This window comes from Parambassis ranga, chromosome 19 (assembly GCF_900634625.1).
Source record: "Parambassis ranga chromosome 19, fParRan2.1, whole genome shotgun sequence".
Taxonomy (NCBI): domain Eukaryota; kingdom Metazoa; phylum Chordata; class Actinopteri; family Ambassidae; genus Parambassis; species Parambassis ranga.
In genome coordinates this window covers 8682267-8709415 of record NC_041039.1, presented here as the reverse complement: position 1 = coordinate 8709415, position 27149 = coordinate 8682267, and the positions used below count along the sequence as shown (strand labels likewise).

The 27149-nt window shown below is 41.9% G+C and overlaps 1 protein-coding gene across 2 annotated transcripts in view; it reads left to right on the top strand.

Moving 5' to 3' along the window:
• Positions 1–27149, top strand: part of LOC114452015 (adenosine kinase-like) — an 89664-nt gene that overhangs the window by 5590 nt on the left and 56925 nt on the right. For both annotated transcript variants that reach the window (XM_028431080.1, XM_028431081.1), the window contains exon 4: positions 7592–7670. In XM_028431080.1, the coding sequence (XP_028286881.1) occupies positions 7592–7670 (79 nt within the window). The remainder of the gene's footprint in view (positions 1–7591; positions 7671–27149) is intronic.

The window sequence follows — 27149 nt, the reverse complement described above, 5'->3', positions numbered from 1 at the left end:
GTAGGTATTACAGGTTGTTTGGAACGCACAGTGTTTTATAATATACCATCCACACAACCCCCCCTGGGATTGTTAAGCATATCATATTAGAGCTAATAATTATTACTGTGTCAAATGAATGAGTCATTGTTACAGAGAGTGTATTGTCACCTCAGAAGTGGGGGGTCCGAGGGGGGGAGGATCAGCTGGCTCCTGAATATTAGTGCCGTTCAAACATTTGTTTTATGGCTCCCTCTGTCCAATGATAATTAATTGTTTACTTTCTCATCTCTGGATGATGGCGTGACTCTTTTCAGAGGTTGTTTGCTCACAGCAATTAAGTTCATCAGTGCTCATCCTCTCTCCTCCTCCTCCCGCTCTGTACTCTCCCCGCACAACTCCCTCTCCCTCCTTTTCTCTGTTTCTCTGTGCTAAATGCAGATTAGCAGCGTCACAATCGCATCCAGAATGAGAGTAAACTCCTCATTATGCCGTGTGACCCTCTGCTGCATGAATAATTCAGGGCTGCAGCGTTAGTGGCTGGCTGTTATTAGCATTCCGGATGGCGAAGGAAAGAGAGAAAGAGGGTGGGAGGCTCATATCACTGACAGGGCTGACTCAGGGGGATCAGCACTGGATTGAGACACATATCACACACACATCATCACACGACACAGGAGATCAGTGGAGGTGCCTCTCCACTCACACACCCTGCTGTCTGTGTACATCTTACACACCCCTGCTGCTGCTATGCAGCTCAATCTGCTTACTGGGAAGAAAACAACAAAGGCCTCTCTCACTGAGTACATGCTAAACACTCCGGCTCCTGGGTTTCTGTGTGTGATAGATTCTGCTCTGTAAACACACTTGTCTCTACCCCTCTCTCTCTTTTTCCATTTTTATGTTTTTAATATATAACGAAGTGCCTGAAACCCCCAGTGGAGCTATCCTGGTGTGTCAGGAGGAGAAACACTCTGTGTGTGTGTGTGCTCACATGCAAGCATGCGTGCAGAAGCTGCATGTGCTTGCCATGGTGCCACTTCAGTGGATGTACTCATGCTTGACTGAGTGTGTAGACACATTACATCCCCCACCACCACCACCTTTTATTTCCCAGCTCCCTTGTCTGTTGCTAAGGCTGAATGCTGTGCTACAGTACTTAAACTCACCTCTGCCGGCCCGCTAGGGGGTGGGGGGTCAGCATGTCCGACTGCCTCTGTGGACAAAGGTCATGGGCCCGCATCTATCAGCCGCCCTCTGAGCCAAAGAGAGAGAGCAGAGATTAATGGCACTCAACTGGTAATTGAGACATCAGAAACATGTTCAGCCGCCAGCTGTGCCGCTCTTGATGTTTTATTGATAAGCATGAATCTGAGGATTTGGGGCACTTAAATAAATAAATCTGACGTGCTCACCGGAGCTGTACTCAACTGTAAGAAATGTGGATCTAGACCTTGTGAATTATAAAAGAAGAAAACTTTCCAAATAATGGACAGAGAGAAGCTTCAGATCCTCTAGTTCTGCTGTGGGTTTTTATTCTGTGATTTAAGGTGGCCATGCTGTGTGATGCGGGGTTCTCTGCATTTAAAGCACACATGCTGCATCATAAGAGATGGCTGATGCAATCATAATTAAGGCTCATCCTTTGCCGGAGCTGCAAACGCCTCTCTCTTTTTGATGGCAGCTGCCAGCAGGTGGTGCCAGAAGGAAACATCACAAGTCAAAAGGGGGTGTAACAAACATAATCTACATCTCTGTGCACCCCCCCCCCCCTTTTCTCTCCTCTCCCTCTAACTCCCCCTTTTTAAAGAGCGTTTTATAATTAAAATGTGGGCGTCTCAGCCAGTACATACAGCGTGTTCAGTTCAGAAAAGCATGCTCAGGGCTATTTTTAGTCATCTTTGATCCCCACACAGGAAAAGCCACTGATGGCAGCAGCCATTATACAGTGTATGTAGGCTAGTTAGTACACTATCTCTGTTGATCATTTCTCTACACCTAGCCTGCGCACGGGTAGAGATGGGAGGCCTGACTGGTGAACAGCAACACTCCCCATGTGTTTAAAGTTCACACTGGGCCATATGGTCCCCACAGCAGGGGGTGTTGGTGGAATTATTCACACGGCGCGCTCTGAATCACCAAGATCCTGGTATCAACCTCCAAGATAAGGGGAATGTCTCAAAGGCTTTGTGCTCGGGCTTCAAATCTCAATCCTCAAGAGAACACCAGAAGCCCCATCCATGCTTACACACTCCCTCTTCCCACTCCTCTCCCTCATGTGTCCCTCTCTCTCTCTTTCATATCCACACACATTCTCACACTCCCTTTCCCACATCCACACAGTACAGTGTGACAAACAACGCCACCCTCTGCAGCGTGAAGCCAAAAACCTGTGACATTTTAGAGGAAATAATATGAACTCATCCTCCATGACCAGATTTTGCCCTCACCACCTAATCCTTGAGTGCAGCCTAATTAAGTACAAACAGCAGTTCTCGGCTAATGCCAACAAATGGGCTGCTGCTTGTTCTGCTGCTGCTGCTGGATCGGCTGATTATTAAAGGGATGCACATTTGTTGTTTCTGCATTCTAATGCAATTACTCACCCATTATGACCATGTAATTGTGCAGTCATTAATTGTGCATCGAGTCTGTAATGCAAAAAAGGCTCATTGGAGTCGAAGCGGGTTTTCTCTGTGGAATAGGGATTTGGCCAAATGGATTGAGATACCTGAACGATGGCTGATATCGTAATGCTTTTTGTGCAAATCACCATTCATCCCATACTGTAGTCTATTAGAAGATGTCAGAGGACGGGAACAAGGCCTCGCTGGCTGTTTGAATCATGACTCATTTGTGTTTAGTACTTTTATGCGCCTCATTCTTTGCCATCTATTCCCATCCTGCCCTAATGTTCCACTGATAAGAATGTCCTATTCATTCTGCGTTCCTCACCGGTTGCTACACAGAGAGAGAGAGAGAGACTCTACAGGCATTGAATGAAAAGCACATCTATTTCTGAGAGGGAGCACAAGCATGGTAGAAGATAATTATTGATTTGAAATAAGAAAAGATAAGGCTCAACCTTGAGCAGCCCGGCGATAGCACACAGAACAGAATAATTAATGGGCCTGTCTTGTGTCGGGACAAGCTTTCACACTGAGACGAGCGTATTGATTTTAAACAGATAAACTGCGTAACCCTTTGTGAAGGGTTTGACAAACAATTTAATTGGGGGGAAAAACAACAATATTCCTCACCCTTTCCATCTCCCTTTCATCACGTCCCCGAGCTGTTTTTCCTCTGCCTGACCTATGGAAACAATTACTGTGCATCAGGCCTTGTACTGCCTCCAGACTACCAAGGAAGGCTGGTGTAGGATGCACACACTGATTGGGGAATCTAATCAATGGTGGAACCTGTCTCCACTCCAGATGCCTGTGTTGAAATTGGGATTACTGAAGCCTTTTAGCAGTGTTGGCCCCTCTTCTCCTCTGTCAGAGACAGAGAAGATGGATCTGCCTGTTTAAATGTACCTGCCTGCTATAGTTGAAGCAGAGATAATTTACTGTTCCTGTACAACCCTCCTCCTTTCTAATCCCCACAGAGAGCAGCAAAGGAGCCCCAGTTCTCTCACTTCTTCCTTTGCCCTCCCCTGATTAGCGATAGGGGCCGTTTGATCATGTTTCCCTGCCTGTCCTTGTGATTTGTAAGCTGTTTAAACGTGAACGAGGCAATTAAATAAGGACGAACGGTGCGTAGGAGAGTGGGTGCCGTGGTGATCATTAACGATGAATTACCCTGGTGCGCTCTCAAACACTCGGGAGGACTTTCAGGCAGACCACTCCCGAGAATCCAGATCCAATCTAGCCATTGATTAACAGAGACTTGTTCTTCCTGTGAAATCACTCGACAGGGATTTTAGGGCACTCATCCGGTCTTATCGAGATAGGCTAACATCAAAGGGGAATGAAGAGGGATTGGGTAAATGGGCTCGCCTTGCCCTCCATGTAAGAGACTTAGAGGAGCAAATCTTGAATTATTGCCTCATGTAAATAATCTACTTGGCTTGTTTTTGGGGAGGTGAGAGAGGAAATCATGAGTCACTCTGGGGTAGAGAACACTCAAAGTACTTTGGAAGCTCTCATATTTCCCTTGATGGGAAACAACGGTGGGGGCTCCATCCCCAGGAATGTAAACAACACAATGTTCCTGACTTGTGTGATCTGCCCTAATAATTTGGATGTGTTAAGCTGTCAAGATGTAGAGGTATTAGTTTTCAAGGAGGCCTCTCATATCCTCTGAATACAAATATTGTATTCAGTAGCCTAATTCCTCTAATTTGAATATGATTTGATTTAAGCTGAATAAATAAGTGCCTCTATTAGTCTCAAATTGGAAGGTATTAAATTGAAAAATTGCACAGCGCCTTTAGTTAAGAGTGGTATTTAACCAGAGTGACAGCCTCTTGTAAAACACGTGTTATATAACACAGACTGACCATACATTAGTGGAATGCATGGCATCGTTGGAATTGCTCCTCCAAAAAAAAAAAACACCAGCAGGTTTTTAAAAGCGGAGGTTACTAGCCGAGGACATTTTGTTCAAAACAATTTCTTTCTCTCCGCTCCCTCCCATCAGTGACTGAGCGCAGACTGCAGTAGATGGAAAGGGATTTTCTCTCCCTAAATGGCCAAGGGGGCCGTTTACGGTGTCACTACTATGGGATCACATGATGTTTGAGGGTGTAAAGGTCTCGAGGCAGCTGCTCCTTTTCGGATGGGATTTTCGAGGCGTCCAAGAGCAGGGCCCCATGCTGTCTGCACTGAAAGGTGGAGCAAATACTTCTAGCAAGGGGGAGAGGAAAAAAAAAAAAAAAGCTGAAATCCTCTGAAGCTGTGTGTCTATTTGAAATGGGTTCTGGAGTCCCTCGGCTGCCTTCATGTTATAAACACCCACAGTGCTCAAATTCTTCTTTTGTCAAGGAGTCATAACAGGTGTCTCAGGAAGGATTTTTTTCCCCCGGTTAGCATATTTTCCACTTGCATGGAAAGTTTTTTTTCTTTATTAGGAACATTCTGCCCTGGGTAGACCCCCCTTGCCTTGAGACATGATATGCAGACTTTCTTTGAAGCAGTAAAGGTTACTTTCACACTCGCTCAGACTTCAGCCATGCCTAGTTAAAGCAGGTTGTGCAGGAGTATTGAACACCTCTGGCTGACATATGTTGGTAAGCCATGATGCACTTTGCATACAGATTACTCTCGTCTGTGGAAAGTTGACACAATCAGTCACATTTCGACATCTAAATTCAATGTTGTTTCCCTAAATAATGCATATTTGACCTCTTATTAAAATCTTTGTTAAATCCTTTAATACATTAGAACTGTTCAGCAGAGCCTTTACAAACCAACACCCATTGGGATTACACTCAAGCATTTTCACAACAACTCCTCTTACTTCAGTTCATTTAAAGGAGCATTACACACAACACCAGTGGGAATGCTATGAACCATTTAGCATGTCATTGGAATTTATCACTCATATAAATACACGTAGGAATGGATGGTCTTCAGTGTACAGTTGAGGAAGGGGGGGGGGGCATGGACCTCCTAATATGGCGTGTCATCTTGACTGCAGTTAGGTCAATTACCTTAGCAGGGTGGACACGTTTATATTGCCAGCCCCGTGGGAGGCTGTTTGTGTGAATGATGTGGAGAACACACGTTATTCATGTTCCCAGCTCCAGAGATAAAGGCTCTATATCTTACAGCGTCTCACAGCTTTGCATCATGTTATGCCTAAGCATGCAAGCTATTGATGTTTGAAATGGCAGTATGATGGGAAAATACTAAAAAAAATAATAAATAAAAAATTTAAACTGCTGTCAGTATTTTACAGTAGACCCGAGGGTGTTCCTGTGGTTTATGTTTGAAAACTTAGCAAATGTTTACTCCCCATTCCCCAATGTAATGTCTGTTTTCTTGACTCATTGTGTTTAGTCTGTTACAGTCGTTTCTAAACTTTGCTGTATGTTGCAGACATCAAACATTTAATCAATTGTGGTCTCTGCCTAAACAAGATGTCTATACACGAGGAAATCGTTACATTTCTAATTGCCCTGAAAACATCACCTTTGACCATCTCTCCCAAGTTTAAAGATGAATGCTTTCTTTTATTCCCTGCATCTCTGCGAGGAAGCAGTTCAAGTTCCTCAGAAATAACTATTTACTGCTCATCTTGCTTTAATACTGTATGGCTAACAACAACCATGTGTGAACAATATTCCTCTTTTGCTTTTATCAGGCTGACATTTAGACCCCAACCGCCTTTTTTCAAATCCAGCAACATTTGTGGTCAAGTATCCCATTTAACAAAATCCAGCATTTGTTTGATGTGTTTTTTTTTGCTTTTTTAACATTTGGTATAAACAGCTTGCACCTGGAAAGTTAAAGTGTATGCCACTTTAAAGTCTTTAAGTTTACAGACTTTCGTTTTTTTAACTGTTGGAAAGGAAATTCAAAAGAATGTGTCAAAAGATGTTCAGAAAATATGTCCACAAAGAATAATGTGTAACACTTAAATGCAAGTCCCTTTCACACTGAGGTTGAACTATGATACTGGCTGCTTTCTATTATGTCAGTTATGTGCTCGTCTCTGCCATGCCATCGTGGCCTTACACACAAAATACCCTTTCTGCTGTTGTATACCTTCTGACGCAAAACTGGGGTGGCCAAACAGACAGCACAATTTATGGCAGGGTGCTGCTAAAATTATTTGTCTCTGGCCTTTGGCCATCATATTTTTTTTTCCAAAATAAGAACTGATGGTGATGCCATATGGATGGTACAGGAGTATGTCAACACATCTTTAGGAATAAACAACATACAGTCAATAATTACATCCCCCAGATATGACATGTGATGCTGCATGGCCAGAACTGAACGTATATAAGGCCATCTGATTATTGGTCACAAATTGCTACTAGCAGACTTTCACCTAGCAGTGCAGGATTCATCTCCACTACTGGACTGTTGATTTATTTTATGTTGAATGCTTTATGAGCAGGGCAACTGTCACCTGTGTTCATTTATACTTACATTTCTTTTTCATTCATGGTTGAGGTTAGGCATAACAACTACTAATAAAGTTTTTTTAAAATAAAAAACGGGGTTAGGATTAGGTAAAATCACAAAAACACAGGGTTTCATAATATTTTACAAGGTAAACATTCACCGTGTTTCCTAATATTCCTCCTATAGCCATTTTCAGCTACTATATACATACACAGTGGTCATATCCAAGGATTGGAAATATTGACTTCTTGTGTTTTTAGCATGAGGAGTTACTAAGGTTCATCCTCTGGAGATCATAAAATGTACTAGCATCATCTTCTGTGGTGTTAATTTGTACTTGTTTATCTGCTGTGGTGGATTTTTATATTGACTAATTTGTGCTTATGAAATGTCTCCTCACTCCAGCTCATGTTGAAATGTGCCAAGTGTTGAGAAACCTGTTGTCTGCCCTTCTTACAGGTGTTTTTCCTCCTACCAGCAGATCTGGTGTAACTCACTGTCTAATTATTCTTGTTATTTTTTTTTTCTCGTTTCAGGTTTGTAGAAATCGTCAAGAGGAGCAATGTTGAGTACCACGCTGGTGGTTCTACCCAGAACTCAGTGAAAATTGCTCAGGTTAGTCTCCTCTGGCCCTCTGCAGTGTGCCTGAATGTGTTTTGAATATACAGTGGTATGCTTGTAACCTCAGATTTGTCAGCCTGGCAGCCCTGGGAATACAGAGCATAGCTGCACAGCACGTTGACACATTACAGTTTTAGCTGTTGTGAATTCATCAGACCTGCCACGGAAAGAGAAAGGCGGGGAGGATTAATAATATTTGCAGTGTTATCTAGTTGGCCTAATTTCCTGAGACATATCAAACATCAATTAGAGAGAATTACAAGTAGATGCAATTAACATGTCACAACAAATTATATCAAACAAACGCTGATCTTCTCTCTGGCTGTTAGACAGATTCGAGCATCTAAAAGAAATTGGTAATTGTCCAAATCTGAAATGGCAATCTAAACTTTAGAAGATTATTCAATGAATCCTTTTTTTTAAGTGACTGCAGTAAGTCTCTGAATTTGACATGCAATGATTAGCTGCTGATAAGGCTTTGGTCTGCTCACAATAAACAAAGAAAAAGCATCCAGCTGAAAAATAATTCTCTTCCAAGGAGGAGAAATGAGTGCAGAAGCTAATTGAGGGGCTGATGTCTGTGAAAGCACAGACTCTTTGTTGTGTGGGTTTGTTGTTTGTATTTTGTACACTTGTGCTTGTGTGTGTGTTGCTATGTGTTTAGCACGAGATGGATACAGAGCGAGGGAAAAGAAAGCAAGCAGACCCTCAGGCTGCCATCATCTCCATGCTTTGGAGACAGTAAACATCCTTTAAAAAGAGACGCAGAGCTCTGCACCTCCATACAAACACTCTTTAATTATCAAGATCAGAAGCGTTTGCATAAACTTCAGTCACTCATAGACATTAACTGTCAACTTTTTTTCTTTGGGCAATAATTTGTGCTTTTGTTCATGTTGTGTGCTTGATGAAGTTAATTTAAAATTCTTGTACTCAAGCTTGAAAATTGAGCTTATTTTCTCTTTTTTTGCCATTATATCTTCCATTGGGTTTGCCTCACTTAAGACATAGACCTCTACAATGATTTTTCATGTTTTATTTAAGTAGACACTGAAGGAACTGCCCCAAGCTGCGTATCAGCTCCCTCGTGAAATCAGATGGAGAAGGAGATTTTTATTGCTGGCCCTCGCTAGAGAAAGAGCCGTCATGGCCTCTGTGCCCCGCGAGAAGCGTTCAGTCAACTAAATTGGTCTCATAATGGCGTGGCGGGCCCCAGTCAAATGTTATTCTACTCTGTTTATTTGGATATTTACCCCCTTCAGAGGGGAAGATGTAGAGCTGATTCTGAAATACTCAAGATAACAAGAGTGTTTTCGTCCCACACCCAGAAGTCTCAGAAACAGTTTCTGTCAATATATACCTTGAAGCACTGACTTTTCCACATTTAACTTTCAGGTGATGGTGTTCTTTTATGAAAAATGTATAATGCATAACCAGCTCCCAGATTATCACATTGTAGCACCTGCAATATGTGAAACTTCAAACCCTGCCGTATTGTGGAAGCTGAACCTTCAAACACGAATGATATGCGCTGCAGCACTGAATCCACATCAAAGGGACCCAGTGACTAAATGAGATGCTCGATCCAGGGCAGGTTTGCTCAGGAGCAACCATCGCCGCTGGAGGAGAGAGAGAGAAGTGTTCAGAGGCTTTGCACAGGAATCGCTACACACGCTGGGAAAACCCAGGGTGTGGGAGGATCAATGCCTTCGCCAGTAGAACTCGTACTTCCCTCCAAAACCCTGCCGCTTCATCGGAGGCTGTAATAGGTTAAATACCGCTGCTTCATACGAGTTAAGATTTCTGCACTATCAAGGAAAACCTAAACCTCGGCTTTAAGAAGATGCAGAATCAATGGTAATAGGATTTAGCCAAATGAGAATTGACCAAGCTGAAGCTTAGATGGATAAGTATTGTTTTCCTCTAACCACCATCTCTGCCCTACTCTTTGATTGAAATCTTCCATTGGAGTCATCAATGGACTGCTTTAAGGGACTGTTAACCCCATAATCATATATTCATATTTTTCCTGTGGCCTGCAGGGCTATTTATCCACATAGATTATTATGGTGTGAGGTTTGGAGATATATAGAGATTTCTGCCTGCTCTCCAATGTAATTTTGCTCAAAGTACCATAAAAAACACAATACTCAACAGCCATATCTCTTTACACAAATAATGTCCCAAAATCCTTGTTTTATGCAATCTAATGTCAGGCTCATGCTTGTGACGGCATCAAGCCATAACATTGTCATGGATGGATGCATGCTGACTTGTGTGGTTGCCGGATGTTATTCGGCAGTAAATAGTTCTTGCATAGAAGAACATTTTCTGGCAAGAGACGGTGCTTTTGAGGTTTTCATTTTTTTTTCACTTCCTCCTTTTTGGAATGAAGGCAGGAATTTCTATGCAGACCACAGTAAAATATTAATATTTCGGTCAGTGTCACTTTATTTTTATACATTCAGGCTGCTGCTACTCATTCAGACTCACAGTTTGACAAATTAAGATGTATCAACACATTTGGACTTCCTTCAGTTCAGCACCACTGCTTCTCAATAAGCCTTAGATCTTGTTTGGATCAAGTCAGTGAAGTTGCAAGCTTGTATGTAGAGCTCTCTGGCTCTGATACTTCAGGAAAAAAAAATACTGTGATAGAAGTGGGTTGGAGGTTGTTGCCTTTGCCCAGGCTCTAACAAACACCATGCCCTGAAGGTGCATCCAACATAAAGGCTTACCTACTGGATGTTGCAAGGGCTGTAAGGTAACAAAAACCAGCCCATGCTCACATACAGCCTCGCACATCAAAGGGCTTCTGCTCAGATAGGGCACGGCGGGAAACAACAATCAGACTTCTTTTTTTTTCAGTTATTTACAAAGTTGAAAGAAAAAAAAATGGTGGCCTTTCTGAGCATGTGATCCAGAGTTTGGTACTGCTGAGCACGCATGGTGTTTATCACAGGTGACAGAATTGGTGGGGGGAGCCAGTTGACTGGAGGGCTGTATCAAGAAGCTCAGTCAATTCATTTAGACAGAACATCAAAGTCCTCCAACAGCTCCTTAGGGCCCAGAGATTGAAGTCTGAGCAGAGGCAGGCTCATAGGGAGTTATTGCTGCTGCCAGGGAAGTAGATCCTGCTCTGAGTGCCTCGTGTAAACCGTGCATTCTCATTATGATCCTCGCAAATCAACACCATTGACGTATTGTATTTCTGTGCAATGTAAGCAGCCTTCGTACCCATTCAACAAACGGACAAATTGCTTTGTCTGAGTGCCTTCGCTTCAAATGTGTCGCAAAAACTTTTGATTAATTAGGTTCCCTTTCCTTTATTTAGATTTTGTGCAATTTTTGCAGCCCGTGTCATCAATTCACTGTGATGTCTTAATTACTGTTTAAAAAGTAAAGGCTTTTGAAAAATCTGCTCTCTCTGTCATGGTTATGATGCCTGTTTAACATTTCCTCAGACTTGGTCAATCGTGGAAGGGGTGAATGGGGCCCAGCTTTGGTTGTTGGCTCTGAGCTCTTAATTGGAAACGCATGTGCACCACACTGTTGAAAGTTGTATTTAAAAAACAGAAAAATCCCACAGCACTACTTGCCTTAAAAAAAAGCTCCTTACCAGCCCATATTTTGCAGGAGAATACTTAAAGTGGGTTTGATGTCTCATTGAAGGCAGTGACTTATTTCTCAGGGTGAAAATATTCCATGATCTAATGTTTGGCTTTAACAGCTCGTTTTGTTAAATAAATAAAGAATAGCAACTTGCCTTCATTTGAATGGGCTAAATGAAGAAATGCCTATGTCTGGTACCACTTAGAGAAAGGAGGACAGTTAAGGAGAAAGAGTGGAGCTTTTGTGTTTAGGCTATGTGACTTTTAGGATGTGCTCATACTCAAGAAAAGGGTTTTTTTCTGTTTTCACTTATGTTCTTCTCACACTTTATGATCAGCTTTAAAATAAATATTGTTTGTCTGTGAAATATTTGGTTGTGGTTCACATTTCTGGGATCGACATAAAAGCTTTTTTTGTTTGTGTTTTTGATGGCATTGAGTGAGCCTGTAGTTGCATAGATCTTGGCACAGCTGTGCCAAAATGAGCACGCTAATGACCGATTAAAACCTGAACCCTGGTGGGCCTTTGAGTTTCACGCCACAGAAATCAACCCTCTCAAGTATGTGCCTGTTGTTAAAGCAAAACCCTCTTGTTTGTTTTAAGACAGGTTAATTGCAGAACCACTGTTAGCACCCTGCTCCGAGCCGTTTTATGGCTCCGGGGTCTTGTCGTTTCCTTCCCATTATGAAGCAGTGAAAGGTCACAGTCTGTTAAGCTTCTTGTGAGAGATGCATGAACCAAATGGATTTTTTTTCCCTTTTTCATTCCCATCTCGACACATTCTAAACATTCCAGGTGTGCTCGTGTGCACTTGAGGGGGTATGCCATTGTTTTCCTCGGCCTCAGCAGCGGAAGCGAAGAACGCCTCATTCGCTTTGATGAGCGATGTGTTCATGCGTGGGCTTCAATGTCACCCGCCAGGAGGCAGCTGTGAAGTCGCAGCTCATGTCTGTGGTGCCATTTACTCAATGATGAAGTGGGGAGATCTCTGTTGGTTCCACACTCACCTCCCCTTTTGCACACATGTACGTACACACGCTCTGTCTGAGCATGTGTTCCTCCCACCTCAAACTGTATTGTGACTGTATGTCACAGCTAATACCAGCATGCATTAAATCTCTGTGATCACTGTGATAAAGGTTGACTAGGCGATTATGCAAGGCTTTGTCATCAGAAGGAATTAACAGGTGCTCTGCGCCTTTTTTCTTCAGTTTCCTCAAATTTGACTTTCACATGAAAATAATTTGTTTGATTTAATTTCCCCCCAGAAGCTGAGATTTTGTTGCCCAAGCAAGAATTGCACAGATTGCAGTATAGGTGACATATTACCATCACCGCTGAAGTTAATTTGCCGTCAAATTTGCGACTTAATTTAAGCTGCCAAAGGGAAGACGTGGGGAGTAGATTGTAACTCATAAGTATGCATTGCAAAGAGTGTTGATTAACATTGAGGGCTCGAGAGACAGACACACTCAATGTGTATCATCTGGCCTCAGAGGCTGGCAGTGGAATTGAATGTGATATCTTGCATAACGTGTCCTTGCTTTAAGTCCTTGGTTCCAGGCTCAGGAAGAAAGGCTGCACCATTGGCTTGCTTGTTTTTTTTTTTGCTTGGCTGTTGTACAGTTGCCCGGGCTTCAGGCGAGCTCTGAGTGATATCTGAAAGGACTTGTGAAACAGACAGTAGCCTACATATCTGGCAGCATTCTCATGTCAAATTACGGAATGATATTTTGCACAGGACACTTGGTACGCCTGCCACGTCGCTGTATTCTGCAGATAAAAGCAGAGCACTTGTACATTTGGGGGAAAAAAAAATGTGCTCACATGGCTGTGGAATGGTCTGAGAGCCTTCCAGACTGTAAACAATGGTTCATTAAACGAACCATTGTTGGAATCATCTGTTGACACAGGTCAAGTAACTGGTAAATGAAAGGATGATTGTGCATTTTACACAACTGTTCTACATTTTCATGTGACTTTTGAACGATGCCCCTCTCTCATATTTCCCCGCAGAATGTCTGTGGCAGTAGTATTTATTTGGCACATTCTCAGCATGCTCCCACTCTTGCGGTTGAAGTGTTGCATAGCAACTGAGAAAAACAGCTTTAAATATTTTGGTTAAAAAGGTTTTAAGAAAATAAAGAACAGCCTGCAATTACTGTTCATTTCTCCCGAGTTCATAAGTTTAAGGAGCTGCAGAATTGTGCCAAGTAATAAATGAAATACCAAATTAGGCTTTGTGTTGGCTCAGAATAACTGAGAAACGGTATGTCTAGAATACCACGTCCTCTTGTGCCAATTCAGCTATTCATCTATAGCTATTTTGTTTATCGAATAAACGCTGGCAGCTGTCTGCACCTTCACTAATTCACCACTGTTTTGAAACAAAGCTCACAGTAGTTTTCAGAGTGCAGCTTGGCTCAGTTTTTGAGCCAAGCTGAGTATATCTTTGACAGGATGGAAAATGTGTAGGTGAGTGCAAATTTGAAGTGATGTGCCTCAGGAAAACGGATGGGGATGGAGCGACGGGGATGGGGGCGCATGTGGAGAGAGAGAAGGCTGGATGACGCACAGCAGGTGACAGACAGACACTAATAGTAATGGCTCTTATCAGTGCTTCGCTCGCTCCCTCTTTTCACATGGGCTCTGACATCCTCCTCCTACTCCACCCCCTCCATCTAGCAGGGGGTGTTGGGAGCTCGCTGGGTTGTGCAGCCCGCTCAGACGGAAAGAGCCTGCCAAACACCGGTCCCCTCACATATAAATTGCATCATTAACATCGCCTAGATTATTCCAAGCTCTCCCACCGGGTTTATGGCAGCACCGGCTCAACTTAACTATTTGACTCACTGAAGACATTCAGGTTTCCTGAGTGCGCTGTGCTTAGATCTGCCGTGAAATGCGCCAGCTCTATTCTCTCTTAAGGTTTTAAACAAATCCAGAGGAAATCTGTCTGTTTTTTTTTTCACTCACAGAGGCTTATTATATAGTCTAATGTGCTTTATTTTCTGTCTTAAGCTGTCACAACTGGAGCTGTGTGTTGTCATGCACACTAAAGGATACTGGTTACTATCTGGGCTATGCTATATGGTTGTAAGGCTGAAATCACTATCACAGTATTATTGTGTTTCCATACTATCTTTAATTATCTACCACAAGATGGCAAATGTATTCAAAGTCACCTGTAAAGTAATAAAAATTAGTTTTCACCACAGCATTTTAAAAGCTCAGTTGGAATCATTTAGGGCTGATTGATAAGTTGATGGCCTTTGGCAGAGGGTGATGAGTCATACAACTCTCATTGCATGTACTTGTATTTATCTCTAAGTGATTCTTGTATGGTAACTTGTGTAGTATTTCTATACATCCATATAATGTTGTATCTTGTAGATATCTAGGTGTGTGGGCATTTATTTAATATCTCAGAATCACTTAATGTCACAGAAGATACTGTATATTGAGAGCTGAAATGACGGAGAGGAATGACTGATTAATGAACAAAGATATGACAGCGTGCTGTAACTCAAATACTCAACATGAGTGCTAATTGCCCCAAAATCCTTAAATTATAAAAGACAATCTGTGATCTGTTGCACTTAAAAAGGAGTCTCTTAAGCCCAGTTGACATCTGCAGTAGAGTGGGATGGAGCTTCCTCCTTAGATCAGTTGGCAATTAACTCTGTAATTACAATCTGAGGTCAGGGTTAAGCTCAGAGTGAAAGGTTGGAGCAGCAAACATTTTTATATGATCCTCTTACTCTATTATCCTTTCTCCCTGCTACAAGGTTTTACCTCATGGGGAGAATATATTACATAAAGCCCCTTGGAAATTACTCCTCAATGAATATCCTCACGGTGTATAGTCCGTATGATTAATCTGGAATCCCCTCTGCCCCTGTCCAACAGCAGGCCCGGCTCTGCTTACCATGCAAGTTTCATTTTCACCTGAACAAATGGCTCCTTTAGACAAAAAGTGCCAACCTTTTGCTTTTACTGGCTGCTTGGGAGAAAGAAAAAAAAACACAAGAGAAGGAGGGCACAACCTGCTGCAGCAATAACAGATATCCCAACAAGGAGAAAGAGGAGGGGTGGGGTCAGGGTGGTTGGTGGTGGGGAGTTTTTTGGAGGGGGAGACGCTTAATAGTGTTGAATAAAGGAACATTTATTTTTGTGCTTCGGCCTGTAACAGCCTCAGGAAATAGCTCAGTCTCTTGATCGGGAGCAAATCCTATTAACTTACAGTGCTCTCACTCAGGGTAATGGGCTCCACCTTGAGACTTGGGAGAACGCTTTTCCCTCTGACACACTGATACTGGTGTCTGGAGGGCTTGGCGTTGGGTAGTCTAACACTTGGGCAGAGACTAATCAAGTCAAACAATCTGCCGGGATGGAGCAACACAGAGTGAGGATGTTGATATCCAGCGAGCTCATTCAACAGGCCCCTTCACACGTTCCTAACCCAATACCAAAGGATCAGTGCTCAGGATCAGTTCAAGATCAGGTTATCCGAGCCCCTGAGAATTGTAAAGCGATCCCGGAGCAGCTTTTGCTTTCTCAGGAGTGATCAGAGCTGTCGGTTCTGTTATAGACTGCTAGGGCCAGGGCCAAAGGGAACTCCTGGGGTCTCCATTTATTTCTGTCCAGCAAGTGGAGGACTGCATGTCTGTGAAAGTGTTTGCACTGTGTGTGTGTTTGAGGGAGAAAGTGAGAAACTCAATTTACAGTATGTGGATAACCACCATCCCAAAGCCAATTGGTAGAGAAACTCCAATATCTTTTAGTGAAAACATGGCGTAGCTGTAGTTTATTATTTTCTGTCAGGAATCTGATGTTTCAGAAAATGGCTGTAGTTACTTTAAAGCTGCCACACGCTGTAATTACCTTACTGTGAGAACCTCCGGAGAAATGGGAGCTCTCTATCAAAGCATAACTACTCCAATTAAAAGACTGCACTGGATTGAAAATCACCTTTGTGGGTGGTGACAGACTTTTTTTCCTCTGCTAAAAAGCATCAAATTGCTCATTTCCACACACACACACACTTCACTCTTTTTTGTGTATTTGCTCTCTTTGAAACCCTCCAAAGCCTCATTTAAACACGTCTTTAACGAACCCGTGTTTGATGCCATGTGACTTCACTGATGGATCGCCTCAGTCCAGGCCTCCTCATAAATCCATGTTCAATGGCATGTTCTTCTCCTGTCACCATTACCCCATGTGCCTGCTGTCATCTGGCTGTCTTATGTCTGCAGAGTTACAGTGTGCACCTGTCAGATACAATTTATGGCATGCAATTTGTTGTTTTCCATTGGGAGTTGCAGTTTCTTGAGAACTTTTTTTCCCCTCCCTCTGTTTCCTGTACTTGATGCATATTATACAGGGGTGTTTCTGTTGCAGCGCTTTTGGCCAGGAGTAAACTCTTTGTTTTGGGATAATTGCCAATTATACATCTGAGCCACAGATTGTGGTTGAAGTTTTCTTTGCTTCTGAAGGGCTGACATTTTGGAAGTACAGTATTTTCTCTGGACAGTGACATTAGCTTGGCTTGCGATGAGCTGTCATCGTCTTTGTTTAATACAATAAACGGAAATGAATGCACAGCAATTAGATGTTTGTTCTGTGTTATTGTTGCACGACTGTGCTGCTGCTCTCAGCTAGGATTATCGCCCCTAAGAGGGGGAAGCATTACAAAATGACAGCCTCTCATGTCGAACAAGTCAAGCTGATTCAGTGAATATTGAAGAGGTTCCCACCACATGTTCTCCTGCATGTTAAGGGAGCAGCGTTAACCTTGTTTTGATTTGCATCTCCTTAGCAATTAAGATAATATGTCGTAATTAGAATTTTAATGTACCGCTGTGAGATTTTTGATAATTATACAGAATTCTCTGCGGTGATTTTCTCTTTGCCTGCTTGTCTTCACAGATGAATTCATGGCTGATTAGATCACTGCTCTAATCAGATTTGAGTTACATTGTAAAATATCTTCCCACATGTCTAGCTGAACAACTCGGTGTAACTGTGAGGTACTTAATGTGGCAACACGTATGTTTGATAAGGAGGTTACAGTTTGTACTTTTGCAGGCAGCAGGTTGCTCCACAATAACACATACAAAGCCAAGGTCTGCCAGTTCCTTGTAATTAAGTGTAAAGACTGGTTAGCTGAATACGGGGGTTGAAGTGATGTCGTGCACTGTGCCTGGAATCAGTCCCTTCTTCACTCCTGCATTATTCTTTACATAATAAACACTCAACAATTTGTTCTTATTGTTAGTATAAGCTGAGATTTAAGATGTCAGTGGCTGAATGTAGTTTTTATTCTATTTGATGATATTATAAATGTGCTATGATGATTGATATTCCACAACGACTTAGGTTAGGTCCCAGATAAGTAAACTAATGACTATCTATCTATAACAGCTGCATAGTTTAGGGGACAGTATTCATCTGTCTGTCAGATGAGATATTAAACAGGTTGCTGGAGAGATGAAGAAGCAAAACAACTGAGAAACCTCACAATAAAAATAAATGCTGAAATAAATAGCCAACTGTAACGTCACTTAAGACAAAAGATAGTCTTGCTACTTACTGCATGTGTGAAATAATATGTAAAAAAGATGCCTCCCATGTGTGAACTGTAAAGGAAGTGTTGGAACAGTTTGGAAATTTGAATGATGGGTATTTTAGAGATTCAATGAACCACAACTACAGTCAATGTGCCATTTTAAAATAGGTGATAATAGATAGAGGTGCTACCTCTGGAAACTACAGTTTTAGAACAAAGAAGAAGCCAGAATTAACAGTGATATTTTACCACTGAAAAAAAATAGTATCTGATTAGAAGATGGACCATTGTACTCAATTCATTAATGTAGGCAACTAGCACCAGTTTCAGTACCTGTGACATTTCAAAAAAAGTCATGAAATGTTTATTTAGTTTTTCCTTTCTTCAATCTGGATATAATGACTTAATTTTGGTGGCATTTTAGTAGGTAAAAAAACACTCATTCTTCAATTGCACTCCAAATATTCTGCACACAAGGATCATATCACATAATACATATTTCATCAGTATACCTCTGTGCATTAACCATGGTTGTTTGGCTTTGTTTTCATATTGCTGTTTCCTAGCTGCTTGTTTTTATTCAGTGCAAGACAGCAGCCAATATTCCCTTTGGCCTTCACTACAACAGTACAAACCAGTCAATATTGGCAGGAGAATATTTTCTGGCCCCAAGTTGCCACAGTATCAATACTTGAGGACGATAACAGGGTCCAGGGTAAATGAGCAGAGATCTGCAAAGAAAAACTAAACCTGAGACCTCTTTGTGGTGCGAAATTGGCCACCACAAAGGAATTAATGACGGATCCTTCCAGCATAATTGTCTAATTATGCCGGGCAGATGGGGCACTGCTTTAACTAGGACACATTGTGCTACCTCTCCAGACTCTCCACAACAAAAGGCAAACCAGTGTGACAGCCTCTTCAGCAGTGAGTGGGAGGGAGAGTGAAAGAAAGAAAATGGAGAGAGAGGAGAGGAGAGGAGGAGGAGGGGGGGGAGGAACTGGGTCTGTCACCAAGCCATTCCTCCACTCGATATGTTACCACAGAAACAAATGTATGGTGTAAACACTGTGTGGATCACAGCTCCTGGGAGGTGAATCACTGCAGTGTAATGAGGTTGGTTTACATGCTGCTTCTCAGCTTCCCACCCAGGCTAACTCAATACTTAAACCCTCTAATTAAAGAGAATCGGCCACTCGATAATTGATCACATCGGTTGCCTCGGCATACGCCTTCACTGTAAGCCTTCATGCCACTGTTTATTAGAGCTGTCTGCCTGCTTTGTCTCCTGGGAAGGAAGAGAGGAGGGAGGGGCAGGTAGGGGATGAAGCAAAGGTAAACATGTAAAGAAATTAAATCTCTGCTTCTGATAGGTGCTGTTAAAGAAGCAGTGGGACAAGCTGGGGAATGTCACATCACAGTTTATGTCTCAGGGGTCTTTCAGGAAGCTGTATATGTCAGGTGGTGGTGCTGTGCCTCACTTTGGATTCTACATTTCCATGCATTTCTTACTGACTAGCAAATCATTTTCTCCAGGTAAAAACAGCGAGCTGCAAACTCATCAGAAAGTATGATAGCAACAACTACTGAGTTAATGCCAGCCGCTGCATTTTTCTGTACTGATTCATTATAGACTAATAAATTAGCAGAAAAAATGTAATGACAGCATCAATACAACAACAGTATAGTTGCACTTTGGCAGCATTTGTATGGTGTAACAATCATCTTTCCTGTAGCCTTCCTGTGTGTGGGTTCCACCCCTTCTACCAAGTAGCCATAATGGCAACCATTAGTAGTTCAGGTACTTAAAGCTGAAATGCACTGCATGGGAGGGATAGAACTTGGAATTAGGATGACTCTGTGTGGTTGCCATTATCTCTATTTGTAGTCATCACTACTAAAGTTCCTCTGTTGTAGTATCTAAGATTGATATGTGTGACTGAGCGGAAGCGTCAGCTCTTCTTTTGCACTCTAGTCAGATGGTTATTACTGACTTGTAAAAACCCATGTGTTTTGAAGCAGGTGGACAGGAAGACTATTGAGCATCTTCAGGGCCTCTGACTTATTGATTACCTCTGACTCACTGTTCTGGGGGGTAATTGCTGACTTTCAGAAATTGATTTATGGAAAGTAAATGTATCATCAAGGCTCGGTGGGTTGTGGATTGACACTGTTAGATGGTGCGGTGACAGAAGAAGAAATAGGGCTGGTGGAGGGATATAACAGACTGTAGTGTGTATTTGTGGTAAATGGGTCTGGAGTAAATGTGTAGCCTACACCTGCAGAGCAGACAGAGCAGGTTATTACAGACGAGCCTGAGCAGGTGTGGTGGAGTCGAGGAAGATGCATGACTACAGTTGTTCTGAAAGGTTTTTGGTTTATTTGAATTATTTCATGCAAACCCGACATTCACCGCAGATCAGTGTCATGCTGCTAAACTGTACCAACATCAGTCATTTCTCCATTCATTCTATTAGTGTAGAATATTTATTCCATTGCAAGTGCATCTCATAATTATCTTGTCAAACACTAGGTGTGAAAAACGGATGTAATCTTTTTGAGCGGAGTCATCATTATTTGATTTGTTCTATATATTATATCTCATTTGTATTTACAGGTTTTACAGCGGCCTATCCTCGACCTCAGACAAATAATTACAGTTTTCCTTGGCCTGATGTTTTTGCACGGAATGATCTGATCAGTCTGTCATGTCTACATTGGCAGCAACCCATTTGGCACCTCACCAAAGAGAAGCATATTATTACAAAGTGGGTGTAACTTCCTTATGCCAATCACAAAGTGCTGGTTTGGCATTTCTGGATTCCTGTGGCTGGCAGCTGGTAGTGATTTCTCTGACAACCTTTTTTTTTAAAGAAGCCTGTTGGGGTTTTCCCGTCATTAACAATTATTAAAATGACTTTACCAGAAAAATATATACACACTGCAATAGACTCCAATACAAGAGTCCTTTGTGATTTTATTCTTTATGGTTGTTGGCAGTGTGTATTTTAAATCCAGGCACACAGAATATTATAAATTATGAATTTTAACCCAGCAGCACAAACTTCCTCAACAACAACACTGGTAAAAACTGCAGGACAGTCAGATCAGGCACACTGCCATTGCTGCTATATCCTTTAATCTTTAGAACACCACCAGTTTAAAAATGTCTTACTATAATGTCTTATCAATCGGTCAATAGGAATCTGCATCCGGATAAGGAAAATACAAAGCAAAGCAGTACCATTTGAGTGTTGTATGCATGCTTATGTGTTGTGTTGCCCTTTCCATTTTCAGACCGTCACACTAGTGCTTTATAATGCAGCTGTATAGAGTTTAGCAAATGTGGGATTGTTACAGCACTATTACTTGGATTTATTACCTATTAATGGTATGTTATTATGCTCTGTGCACTCAGCTCTCAGGCTACACATGATGATAAGTACAAACTAATACAGTTAGTAAAGTTCTCATTTTAAACGTTACTACTCACATAAGATGCAAAACATGCTATCATTTGCAACTATTTGATTCCCTTCTACAATAGATAGCACTTACAAAGAGCCACATTAGCCACAGAAATGGGAAATATGCCAGGTGGAAATAAAGCAGATTCTCCTTTTAATACTGCTTAGATTGGAGGCCACAACCATTAGTTCTGGGCCACACTGACAGAGTGGGTTTATATTAAGTGTGTAATACCGTAAGAACAAGCACAGCTGTTATCCTTTAGCTTATTTAGTCCTTCTGCAGAGGTTACAAAGTGAAGCTAAGTTTATTGAACTTGTATCAATCTGCACTCATTGGTTTTTATTTCAAGGGTGTGAGAGACATGCTGCACTTCTTCCTCCTGGCTCTGAACAGATCCTCTGTGCTGTGTTATTGTAGTTGTGACCTTGGTTCTTCTCTAAAAGCCTTCTGTCAGTGCAGATTCTTACAGGCACACAGCTCTGTAGTGTTGGCTGGAAACTCATTGAATGTGCCTCGCCAAAGCCAACAGGGCAGAAGGGTGCAGGTGTTGCACTGAAATTGGTTTGCTTTTTGCTTAAAAAGTAAAGTGTGCTTCACCCAGAATGGCTCCCTCTCCAAACAGGCTCTGTAACCAGAATCTGCTTGCCGTGCTCCACTTTGGGGTTATGGTTTCACTGGAATTAAAAAGTCTGTTTACACTGTGTGAAACAAATATATGAATTGGATTCTGATACTAGACGGTATATATTTAGGTTATAAAAACATGCTCAGACTGTGATATGTGGCCATTCCAGTAAATATGTGTGTGGGATGAGTTAGGTGAATCAGTCTCTGCCCACGCTGAGTTTTTAAAGATTATTATGCGTCTGTGATTTCAAGGAGAAAATAGACTGAATGAGATCGAATTCAGTTTTTTGGCAGAAGGGAAAGCTGGTTGGCACGCAGAACAATATCTAAATAGAAATCACATTTTTCACTCAACTTAGCTTTAGCTGGAGTGCTTTGTCCTCCTTCTCTGGCTCGGAAACTTTGCTGTCTGAAAATGTTAAAGTCGCAGAGTTTCAGTGTATTAAAGTTATTGGCGCACAGGGTGTTATATCTGGCATGGAGAATCCATTTTGAGAGAGTTTGGAAACACTGTATATGTAAAGAGCATCTCCCACAGACCTCAGTTTCTTCTCTTAACCTGCAAAGCATTAAATAGGTCAGTAATATTTCCCTTCTTTTTTTTCTGTGGGGTTTGTAAAACGCACAGGATACAGCACCAAATCGTTAGCATGGATGGAATCCAGAGCATTAATGGTAACCAGGCAGAGTCGAATGACATTGTTATTGCAGCCGTTCCCGGGAAAGTGAGGGGAGCTGAAAATTTATATTTGATTTATAGCAGGGTTTGAATTTATGTTCCAACTCTCAATAGGAAAGTAAGTGATCTTCGCCCGGCTTCTCACAAGAGAGGGCCCCACAGCATCTGGTGCTGGAAACATCTCTGTATCAAACAGAGCTCCTTCTAGTTTCTCTTTGCACTGCTTAACCACCAAGAATTTACACCTGTAGGGGATATAGTATTACTATGTTTATTGGACCAGATTCAAGTCTGAGCCCTGAGAAATTATCAGACTAGTGAAATAAGCCGCTCTTTGTGGGGAAACGTCGTGCAACAGGTTTCCTGACACGCTTTATTTTTGTTGTGCTCTAACTGATTACCTGCTATTTGCTGCTATGCTATTCATGATTGCAAAGATGGAGCTAAGTCATTATTTACCATAGTTTATTATGTGCTGAACGGTATTTGATAGCTTGAGTGTCTGCTCAGTATTGCAAGTACTATGGCATGGATATAAAGATCTTTGATTTGCTCAGCTCAAGTGCCGTTATTTATTGAGAGTTCTTTCCCCAACAACACGTCGATGAGAGCAGAAATATACTGCTCACTGTCACTGTCAGTGTGCTTTTGAATCCTTGAAACATCATATCTTCGCATTATTATCTGCTTGAAGTGATGATACAAATACCATTCTTTATAGTTTGGTAATAACTGCCTTATTTTTCATAGGGAGGCAGAGCATTATTTATCACTGGCAGTGTTCATGGGGATTAATGATGCATAACTCTGTTGGAGTTGTCTGGCATACAGCACCAGCCGAAGGAATCTGGAAGGTTATCAGAGCAATAAATCCCAAGTTTTTCTCCGTTGTTTGTCACGATGCACTGCAGCAGCCAGTAGTTATGACGGTTCCAGCTTGTTCTCCGCCTCTCCCTCTCTCTGTAAGCCATCAGAAAAATAACACAACTTGTTTAAGCTGCCAGTTGATAAGGTGGAATTTGATCGCACAGCCTCAAAAGTTCAAAGCGGGCAACTGTTTTTTAAATCTCATGTTATTACTTTGACTCTGTCTGCTTCCAGCTGGATGATGGGGTGTAGATAAGGAGCGCACTGCACACTCTCCACCTCTGATGTTCGTTCTTGGCAATGAGAACACGAGCACAGTCTGTTCAGTCTTGCATTTTAACTGTTTTGTCAATTGCCGTCATCCAATTCTGTTATGTCTATAAACTGAAAATTAAATTAGGTGTACAGACTGTTACAGAAGTTCAATCTATATCCGCCCAACAGCGGCACCAGTATTTCTTCCATCATGTCTTATTTCCTCCATTTAATTTATTGAATAAATTGCCCCTTTAACTTGTCAAGCAGTAGGAAGTCATCCATGCATTGTCCATGATCCAGGCAGAGAGGAAGATTCAGTCTATTAGTGCAATGATAGTGCCTTTACTGCAGTGAGCTCACTGATTGAATGGCATCCTTCTCAAGGTCAGGCCAGAGCTAAGAGCTATTTTCTGCTTACCTGTGCAGCCAGCCGGCCACAGAATCTGCACAAACTGCCTTTACACCGGCGCGCTTAGTAAGCGGAGAAGCTCATCACTGATATTTCCAGCTGGTAACATGAAGAGAAACCTCTGTGCCTGCAGAAAAGGACACAAAGGCATGAGTAATATGATAAGCGGGATCTTGCTACAGTGTGTAAAGACATTAGGAATGTTGTTTTTCGATCTGTGCCGAGGGCCAAATCATATCCTCCCATTGTGTCCCTGTCAGAGTAAAACAGTGTGTTTAAATGTGAATGAGTCGCAAACCTGCAGACTGGGTCAGAGGTCAGAGCTGGGAGCACAGCTGTTTTGTCTGCTCATTTCTGATGAATGTGAAGCGTCAGCTGTTTCCAGCCTGATTTCCTTGAAAAACACAAGCATGCAACTGAAATAACGTAGCACGACCACCATTAACTGAATTTGTGTCACGTTTTAAGCAGCTTATGTTCAGGGACCTACTTTCTATATGTCTGATTAACTGTTTAAGTAAAATAAAGTGTGTTGGTGATCCAACAGTGGATCTATATGGGGAGATTAGGATTAATAAAGTCTGAGGTGGATTGTTTTTGTCGGATGATCCTGCTCATCAGTTTGCAGCTGATAGAACTATGTCACAAAATGCAGTCATAACACTCATTAGAGCCAACGCTCCCCCAGCAGCTCTGTTTTGAAGTGAATTTTCTGCACTGCCACATTGAATTTAACCGGGCCTGACCTGTGCTAAGCCCTCAACCAGAACTGTCATTTGGCATATGTGTAAAAAAAAATAAAAAATAAAAAATCTCTTCACTAACACGGATCACCCGTACTGTCACTGTATCTAGTGGGGGAGGGAGGAAAGTGCTGCCACCTCGGCACGATCAAAGCAGCGTGCAAATCCACCACCCTGCATACAGGGGAGTTGTGGAATCAAGACCCAGAACTGATTCACCTGTGCAGGGGCCAAGCACAGCTGCATCCCCACCAGCTGGAGCCCATAGACCACAGATAGGATTATAGAGGCTTTAACAGCAAAGGTCCCTCATCATCACTCCACCCAAGCCATATATGGCGACAGCCCCTGCAAACACAAATGCTACTTTATGATCACTTAATAACACCTCCATCCTCACTTCATGCACACTCACACTCAGTAAATCAGCTCATAGGCTATTATAGCCACCATTGTCTCTGCAGATAAAGAGGACAACCCAGCAGTCTGGGACTCCCAGCCCATGAATCTGGTGTGGAGGTATTTTTTCCTCCTTGGCCCCCTCCCTGTGATAAGTATCACTGTAGAGCCCGCCATTGTGAAGCTGCTTTCCGGCTTCTGTATCCGAGCTCAGCCCATCATGCCTGCCAGGTAAACCCGTCTGCCTCTCTGTTGCTGCGATAGGGGAGTTTGGCTCTGACTGACTGAAACAACATCACCTTGTTTATCCTGTAAATAATTCACCCCTTCCGGGCAACAGAAACAAAATCAAGGTTGTGTGTTTAACAAGGGAGGCGAGGAATGAGAGGAGCCAGAAAAAAAAATTCAGGTGTTTCCTTTTTAGATAAACTTGGCGCCTGGAGACAGCGACACATTCCTGATTCCTATGCAGCGCGAAGATGCTGCAGTGAGATGTGTTAGGTGTGTGTGTGTCATGGGGAGGGGGTGGAGGGGTTTGTTTTGTGTGCTCACTGAACTTGCCCTTTGATAGCTCTCTGAAGAGGGTGTAGAGATACTGTTGGGGACATTCTTGTCGCGTTTAACATCAGAACCTATGGAGTGTGTCGACGCGTCATCGAGTTTGATACTTATCATCGGGGGCTGTTCCTGGGCGCTGTCACCTCCCCCACCCACCACCACTTTTGTGACACACACACGTACACACTCTCCTGTATATGGACACGCAAGCAAGCCTTTCGTTTGTTGTGGTGTTTTGTGTTGTCTAACGTCAGTTCCCTGGGCTAGTGTACCAGTGTTGAGACGAGACAGACTGCTTTATTTCCCCTTCACTTGTGGCACACTTACCGTCCACATACTTTTATTCAATTTGTGCATAAAAAAAAATCTGAAATGCATTTGAAATTGTGTAACTGAAGTAGTAAAGATGACAATCAGTTTAAAAAAAAAAAAAAAAGATAAATTCTCCATTACATTGTGACACCTGCATCTTTCTGCCAAAAATATAAAGAGCCAGGGTGCAGCTTTCATCCACGGACCTTTTGTTGCATGCACTTAAGTAACACAAATGTGAGAATCAGCAATGAAATTACTGGTTCTTGATTAATTATGTAATCTTGCTGTGGCCTCGAGTGTATTTGCATAGCAGTAGCTGATGCAAATTGATTTGCATTTGCATGGTATTTTAATGCAAAGTATCTAATGAGGAAATGTTTCACCATCCTTATCCTCTAAAAAAGGGGGGGATGGAGACTTTAAGGAATAATCCCATAAAACCTCCCATAGACACAAAACATCAAAGGATTTATGGGTAAACTAAGCTGCATGGCTCAGACATTAATCGAGTGGGAAGTACCAAAAAAATCTGCAGTACCTCGAGTGGCCACCTGAGGCTGATCCAGAATTGACTCAGATGAAAAAAACAGAAATAAATATGTTTATGTATGCATGTATGTGTATATATATATATATATATATATGTATATATATATATATATGTATATATATATATATATATATATATATATATAATGTATATGTATGTATATATATATATATATATGTATATGTATGTATATATATATATATATATATACATTTAACATTAAATATCTCATGTTATCCTAATAGTATTTAAATGCTATATGCAACTTCCTAGGTAGGACATAACATTGCAAGAGTATGTCAAACAGTAGGCAGGTGAACACATTTCTGAATTTACATGCATGTAGATTCCATTTATATTCTAATTTGGTAACATTCAATATTTACACAGCTAACAATAATATTTCGGGATTATGCT